The following is an 8,041-nucleotide window of genomic DNA, read 5'->3' as shown; positions in this document are numbered from 1 at the left end:
AACATGGATCAATACTCTAGAAATATTAAATCAATAATTAAACACGCATAGTTCAAAATAAGAAACTAAGTATTTATTGTGTAAAAATAAAAATCAAATGACAAAATCAATAATAAGGATCATTTCCCCTAGATATTTAAAAAATTAATTCATGCTTGAAAATAAAAACGTTCAAGATATAATATAACAACAAGAAATAAGAAAACTCATGATAACTTCCTAAGAAATCAACTGAGAATCTTCAATTTTGATGGAACAGAAATATGCTTCAAAATCGACTTCAATGGTATTCTTCGAATTGTTTTCTTGAGTATTCTAAGATGGATCCCTCCTATATTCTTATTATTTTCATATATAAGTCTCAGAATGCTAGAAAAACTTAAAAATTATGACTTTTCGCTATTCGATGCGTAATTTCGTGAAATTTACACTGCCTATCACATGCCCGTATAGCTCTTGTAGCTTGCTCCGACGCTCCGATTTTCGCTCATTTTGCTCCAAAATGTTCTATCAAGTATTAAAACATGAATTTAAATGATTAGAAGCATAAAATTCACAATTAACATTGAATAATCATCCAAAATCGCATTAAGAACGAGGTTAAAATATGTTACTTTTAGCACTTATCAAAGATGAAAAATAGGTTAAAGAGTTAAATGCAAATAAGACATTGTCAGAATTATATGCTATCCAATAATTGACGCGGAGTGTATTGAAAGATGTTTTATAAGATGAGAATATCAAAGTAGGTTTTCTTATTTCTTCCAATGAGCTTATAATCTTAGAACTATGGAAGAATTCTTTAAATGACAAATGGTAATTATTCTAGTAACTCGAAGTGTTGCTGGCTTTATATTCTGGTAATGCAATTTTTTGTGGTAAAGTAAACAACCTTGGCTAGTATCATATTAGAGAGAATTAAGTTAAAAGGTTCACAGTTCTTCAATAATAATCTCTATAACAATAAAAAAAATCAAAGAATTTAATTGCTAAAGAACTTACAGTGATCCAGTGAATACAAGAGGCTCAACTGTGAGTGGTGCAAGCAAGCCAAAGAACTAAGGGAAAAGTGCTAGTGACCAGAGGCGAAGAAAGCAAGGGAGGCTGGGATTGAGAGGCAAAAATAACAAGACAAGTTCAGTACTAAAAAAAGAAAAACAAATAAAGCAATATGTTTGAATAAGTAAAGCAACATGCCCATAACACAACGAAAAAAAAAACAAATAAATAACATAACCCAGCAAAGAAGAAAAAGCTAAATAGGAATATTTCATAATGTGAAATAGGAGATGAAAAACATTTCAAATTTGAAGGAATTTATGTTATTTGGTTTCATAGTCTAGGGATTCATCGGCTAACAATTAGACCAAATCATTGGTCCAAACACCACTCTATGAATGAGTTTCTGCTTAGTTTCAATGATTTTTAACTTGGATTCATAGTCTTGCTCTGCTTAGCTTTGTTATGGGAAAAAAGTTACATTAAACTATAAACTCATGGTGACAAAGCTTATTCCAAGAAATCCATTAATTACTTATTCAATTATGTTTGTAGGTACCACTGAAGGCACAGTAAAAGAATTCTATCTTAAAGTTTTTCTTAATAAGGAAAGTTAAAAAGGAACAATAATCAAACATGGAGCAAAGTGTGTGTGATGAATTTGTCAAAACAAATTTGCTGAATAACTTAAAGAGGAACCTAAAAGCACAAATGATAGATTTGCATCCTAAACAAATAAAACCTTTCTCCTCTTTTAGTAAGCAATTCACCATTCACTTTAGCATACTCTAAATGACAACAAAATCAGTCACCCACAAAATAAACTAATCAAATACATTGCAATTAACACCTAGTGCTTTCTTTTACACAACAAATCAATAAGAACAACAGAAGAAAACAGGCAACCCCAAATCCTCCTTAAAAACACTTCTTTTCCTTTGACTAATTAATGCTTTTAACAATTTAAACCCTAAATAAAACAACATCCAATTTCCTCTTAGAATGAACCAACAATGCCTATATACTTAATCATGAAGTAAAGAAAGAAAAAAAAGAAATCATCCATTAATAAAAAAAGCATAAAGGTCTTTTTTTTAAATGGTGCAATATAAAACTAAAAGAGCTAAAACCCAGTAAATGAATGATATTAAGTTATTAACATATGAAGAAAAGGATCATAGCTTATGTGAAGAAAAATACCTGTATAGGGTTAAAACTTTTGGGTTTGTTAAAAAAAAGAAAGAAAGAAAGGAGAAGCCTTTGAAAATTTTTATTTAGAGAGAGACAAATAGAGGCGACTGTCTCCTTGCCTTTCTCTATGGCATGCCCGAGAAGAGTTTGGAGCTAGTGGTCGGAAGCGAAGCAAGCAATAGAGGCTAGGTGAGAAGGGCTATCGGGTTGAGTAACAAAGGTTTCAGAATGAAGAAAAACAGAGGCAGCTCTCTTCTTGCCTTTCTTTATGGCATGCCCAAGAAGAGTTTGGGGCTAGTGGCCAGAGGCGAAGCAAGTAATAGAGGCTGAGTGAGAGAGGCTATCAAGTTGAGTGAGAAAGGTTTCAGAATGGTGAGGGTAAAATTGAAACATTTGGGGCTAATTTTTTATTTCACACACCCTAAATCACCCATTCAGTGGGAAGGGCAGGGAATAGTTATGTTCTCTCTTCCCTAATTAAGCCCGTATTCAACAGGGGCCGTAATAGGCAATTACAATCAACCAAATAATTGTTTGGTGATAAGCCCGCTGAATTAAGCTATAATGCATTCATACTCTCCCCAACCAAACATGTTGTTAAGGGATTTGTTGTATGAATTATATATATTATTGGATCAATTGCAATTTACATATATATTTACATGTATTTTGGGTATTTAAGCTATGTATATGAGTAATCAAGAGTTCAATACTTTTCATTATGTTTTGCAATTTTAAGAGAGATCGAATGGAAAAGAAAAAGGTTGAAAATGAGGCTTATTGTATCGTTTTGCAGGGATTTTTGCAACTTGTTAGTTTTTAATGAGAAACTCTTTTCCCTTCCGAATCTCTTTAAAATGAAAGGTTAAATATAAAATTTTATTTTTAATGCACTGAAGTTGATTTTTGTTGCTGTCGTTTTTTTTTTTTAAATTTTACATGCTAGTTAATAAGTTGCTATGCATCTATATCATGTTCTTATTATAGCTTAACAGATATACACATCATCACTTCAAGTCTAATAATTCTGTTATATGTGATTAGATTAAACTTCTATATGGGTTGAGTTTGAAATAAGTAGTGGATATCTATATTATTCAAACTTCGGTGTGAATGTTTGAGACAAACTATGTTCAATCTTCTTTTAAGAATTTGGTATATTTGGATAACCATTAGAGGATTATACTTTCATGCTCAAGTTCTGATATGCATCAATAAAAATATTGAACATAATTTAAGAAACATGAAAAGTTGGAGCATTGAATATGGATATGCTTACCTTACAGTTTATGCTGTTATTGGTTATGATCTGTGTTGAGGTTTCTATTACTTCGATTGAACTAAAATTGCTATGATAATGAGGTCTTAATTTGAGCCCTAAAACTACCAGTGTAGGTCAAATTTTGTAAACTTAACCTCTTCCTAGCACAACGAGAACTTGGAAGTAGGTTAACATTATAACGATAGTCATACATTAACTCAGCTTTCTAAGAGATTAGAGATCAAGTATTTAGTAACCCTATAAATAAAGAGAATATTAGGTTAGCAAATAGCAATGAGCATGATATCATTGCACAATCTTTGGTGACTTCTGCATACAAATATGCTCCAAAAGCTAGTAGAGGATCACATAACTGTTATAAACCCCATCCCAAAATGTGCCTATTGCAAAATCACAACCTAATTCCCGAAACAAATCCCCAAAGCTTGTCTTTCTAGCAAAATTCAAGTAGAAGGCTATAGATTAGTTTGCACACAAAATGTCTGCAGAAAAGGTCAGTCAGAAATCAAAGTTGCCAATCTATAGGGGCAGTTCCCATTTGCTCCAAAAGCTGATTTGTGCAAGAGAAATGCCTGTTTAAAAAATATGGATAATTAGATAAAAAGATGGGGACTTAACCCTAGTCATTGATAAGTGATATTTTTATATAGCTTGTAAAAACAAATTCAAAAGGGCGAACAATAATCACTGTTCAGTTTTGTACGTTCCTACTATTTATCTGTGTTGCTCCAACGTTCCATTTTTCTTCAAATACACATGTTCAATGCCCATGTCCAACGCATATCCAGGACAATGATACAGAAATATGATCTTTCAAGGATCCTCCAAATACATGGAAATCTTGAAAAAAAAGTATATATACCTGTGTCGGAACATACTCATGTCCAACACTCTTACCCAAGCCCTAGTAACATAGTTATTTAATACCAAGTTCAATTGGCCCATTGTTGTAACCATAAAATCCAATAATAAACCAACCAATACCTTGGAATCCAAAAACTGAATTATTTATAACAAAGCCAGCAGACTCTATGTGCAAATCACAAAGTGAACTTGTTTTGACCCGTACTAACCTGCAACCAAAGAAGCCTCTATTTGCAGACAAACCAGAAGGATGAGCTGCCTTGAGAATGTGATGCTTTGTCTGATCAATCAATCTGTGACCAAGTTTGCCAATATTATAATGGTGAACGTTTTAGTTTTCCTATTGGAACAGTGCACATTTTATACCTGACATTGCAGTGCACTCTTAAACATACCAACATAGCAGGATACATAAAGCAAGTACATATAGAATAACAAATATCTTAGATTTCAACTATTTTCAACCAATGTTGCTCCGACTTCTTTTTCTTGAAATATTCATGCTCAACAACCACATTTAACACTCATACCCGAATTTGAATAGCATAACCCACACCCATGTTTAGTTGTACTAACACTAGCATACTGCCCTAAAATGGCAAGTGCATGCAAGACGCTAAACGTATATAAGATATTGAAAGGAATTATTCTTTCAAAATGAGCTGAAGAGCAGAATTTAACTTCTGCAAGAAAAAAAATTCCCCGAATTTACAAATATAAAAAGGAAGTGTGGAAAGGGAAGGAATAGGATTGAAACAAAGACGCACTTGGATTTTTCTTGAGCAGAGTTCCCCCATAGAAGAAAAACAACACCTTCCTTCTTTTGTGAGATAGTCTTAATAACAGCATCAGTAAATTGCTCCCACCCTTTCTTTGCATGAGAATTAGCTTGCTGCTTCCTTACTAAATATCAAGAATGAAAACAAAAAACAAAGAATGCTATAGATTAGAAAAAAGAGATGGACAGCTTCATCTCAGTTAAGCATCCAATTGTCGATCTTGGGAAACCCAATATTTAACATATGTGGTATAACACCACTCAACATTCCTTTTCACGAGTAGCTCACATAACACACACAAGGACAACCTTACAAAGGGCCGTCTACCACATTGGATCAACAACATAACAAAGCTTTGACTTTGATCCCATGTTAAGCACCCGATCTAAAACCAATTAGCAATAAGTGGAAGGCCAACTTTAATTTATATCACAGAAAATCCAATATTTAAGAGATGCAATATTGAACCACTTAACAATCTCCAAAGGAGATGATGCCGAGAGGTAGCAAAACATTCCCTAAGTTAAGATTTGTATAACATGACCATGACTCTTATATGAACAAGCAAGGTAACCATGTTAATCTTCACAACCCCTGCAAATCCCTAAAGAGACAACACTTTGATAAACTGGTACCTGGATCTAATTTGAAAGCGTGAGTCATGCAGACTTCTCCTAAAAGGTTTATCTTGCTTCTTTTATAAACTAGCTATTACAATTTGCAGTTGCTGAATAGTTCTCTTTTTAGCTCTTATGGAGTTTACAGTTAAATGATGTTTCACCATACCATTGCCATAATCATCTTTGTCATGAATGCAGTGTACATATTTCCATGACCAAATTCATAAGAATCCATCGTAATCTCACATAAAAATAATATCACAATCTGAAATATGGGTAAGAAAATTACCAGTGAGAACCGTGTTAAGCAAAAGAACACCCTACAAGATATAAAAACAATTAGAGAAGAAGTTACTATGAGAAGAAATCCATATTTTCTTCATTTATGGGTTCAATTATCAGTGCATTTTGATATAAAGTATGCAATTTTCACCTGAACAGCCCATTTGTGTAGATTCCCATGAGATGGAATTGAACAGCCAAGATCTTGCTTGAGTTCCTTAAATATATTCGCCAGGCTTGAGGGAATTTTTACTCCCTCTGGCACTGAAAATGAAAGCCCCATTGCTTGACCAGGTCCATGATATGGGTCCTGAAATCAGTAAAAAATCTATGTTACTTCAAACTCCTGATTCCTTAATACAAAACCCTACCAAACATTGGTATCCAATACATATTAGAGCGTGTAAGGATTTAATCATCCAAGAAGTCTCCAAATACATTTTTTTCTTAAAATTAAACTCATGTGGACACGCCCAAACTCGAGTAACATGGGTAAATCCATACGCTCATAAGTAAACAAAATGGTGCTCTATTTTCGAGGTTTTACCAACTGCCATATCAAGTCTCCCGTTGATGGAGTGTAAATTGATGGCATACATGAAGCTATGGAATTTTACCTGACCAATGATAACTACTTTGACCCTGTGAAACGGAGTAGAATTGAGAGCATTGAAAATTAAGTGCTGAGGAGGAAAAATAGGGACGGCGCCACTGGATAACTCGGCCTCCACAAATTTGCACAAGTTAAGGGCGTAAGGCTTCTGAAACTCTCCGGGTAAGACCTGAAGCCAAGTGTCCTCCACTAAAAGCTCCTCCAGCTTAACATAACCTGATCCTTCAACGTTTTGGGAACAGAGTTTGAGATTCCGTTTTGAGATGGCAAGGCATTTGTTTAATTCAATCCGAGATTTTTGGTCGGCTGTGAGAGAGGAAAATGGTTGATGATCGGAAGAAGTGGAGAGTTTCCGCCGCTTGGCTGGGGCTGGGTTTGGGTTAAAGAAATCAGTTATTGTTTTGGCGGCCATTGGTATGAGATGGGGATGGGGATATAGATGTAGTTTTAAGGAGCTGAGGGAGGAACCAAAATGGAGGAGCATTTATTTTGCTTATTCGGAGGGAAACTTGGGAGGGATTTGGAGGGAATGACGTATGCGATAAAAAATCATCCCAATTTCCCAATTCATTATTATCGCTCCCGCTATCATTCGGTTTTATCCAATTTTTTTCTACTTTGTATTAATTTTATTTTATTTTTTAGTAAAATGTTTTATATTTGTGTTATATTTATGAATGTATTGTATTTATATCACCCACTTATTTTACACTTCGCGTTTAAAGCTCGTAACTATTATACAAATAACGTCTCATGAAGATTAATATATTAAACGGGACTCATTTGACTCATTTGAGCTAACTTGATTCAATAATAAATGACGAAATTCATCTACTTGAAGCATTGGTAGCCCGACAAAGTACTTATGAAAAATTAGGGCTATCTTGGTAAATAGGAAAAGTAATCTTAAAATATTTATAATATGATAAGATTTAATTTTGTAATTTTGAGAATTATTTAAATCTCTTAATTGTAGATATGTTTTGATCTCGTCTGTCGATATAAAATTAGGTATACTATTGGATTTGGGGAACTCAACTATAAATAGAGAATCTCTCTCTCATTTGTAATCATCCATTGTATCATATTTTTTAAGTTAACGAATATATTGAGAACATTTACTAAAACACTTGACATGCTTTTGTTTTTATGTGATTATTTTGTTATTTTGAGCTTTATTTGTCTTTAAGTTGTTTCCGTTTTATTTTCAATGTCTTAGAGTGTGAAAATTCTCATTTTACGAGAGTTAGATTGACTTAAATATATTTGAAACAAAAAAATCATCTAGAGCCGCACGGACTACAAGATAAAAGTTTTAGTCCTATAACACTTACAATTATAGTAAAATTTCATATTGTAAATTGATAAATTATTACAAATCAATTTAAATTATATGTTATTAAATTAAAAG

At 33.2% G+C, this 8,041-nt stretch overlaps 1 protein-coding gene across 2 annotated transcripts; it reads right to left on the bottom strand.

Moving 5' to 3' along the window:
* Nucleotides 1-220: 220 nt before the first annotated feature.
* Nucleotides 221-7,214, bottom strand: LOC107916773 (uracil-DNA glycosylase, mitochondrial). 2 transcript variants are annotated; one of them, XR_001689598.2, is made up of 7 exons: nt 6,635-7,197; nt 6,169-6,327; nt 6,025-6,055; nt 5,104-5,239; nt 4,546-4,629; nt 1,003-1,104; nt 221-507 (listed from the first exon to the last, which is right to left on the bottom strand). XR_001689598.2 is itself a non-coding variant. In XM_016846143.2 (6 exons), the coding sequence occupies exons 1-6, from the start codon at nt 7,112-7,114 to the stop codon at nt 3,978-3,980; spliced, it is 957 nt and encodes a 318-aa protein (XP_016701632.2). In that variant the 5' UTR covers nt 7,115-7,214; the 3' UTR covers nt 3,733-3,977. The 2 variants fall into 2 exon arrangements, 1 of the variants encoding a protein (XP_016701632.2); XM_016846143.2 differs by lacking the exons at nt 221-507; nt 1,003-1,104 and adding an exon at nt 3,733-4,044 and having other exon boundaries at nt 6,635-7,214.
* Nucleotides 7,215-8,041: the final 827 nt, after the last annotated feature.

The sequence above is a fragment of the Gossypium hirsutum genome, chromosome A12, assembly GCF_007990345.1.
Source record: "Gossypium hirsutum isolate 1008001.06 chromosome A12, Gossypium_hirsutum_v2.1, whole genome shotgun sequence".
In the NCBI taxonomy this organism is placed as follows: Eukaryota; Viridiplantae; Streptophyta; class Magnoliopsida; order Malvales; family Malvaceae; genus Gossypium; species Gossypium hirsutum.
Note: the sequence above shows the minus strand (reverse complement) of the source record. Positions and strands in the feature narration are given on the sequence as shown.

What these genes read in the sequence shown, in the direction of transcription:
- LOC107916773 (XM_016846143.2), bottom strand. Translation starts at nt 7,114, where the DNA reads ATGCTCCTCCATTTTGGTTCCTCCCTCAGCTCCTTAAAACTACATCTA. An exon ending in TACACAAATGGGCTGTTCAG is followed by an intron (nt 6,056 to 6,168) that starts GTGAAAATTGCA and finishes TATATCTTGTAG; the next exon opens with GGTGTTCTTTTGCTTAACAC. An exon ending in AGAGGCTTCTTTGGTTGCAG is followed by an intron (nt 4,045 to 4,545) that starts GTTAGTACGGGT and finishes TTTTTTAAACAG; the next exon opens with GCATTTCTCTTGCACAAATC.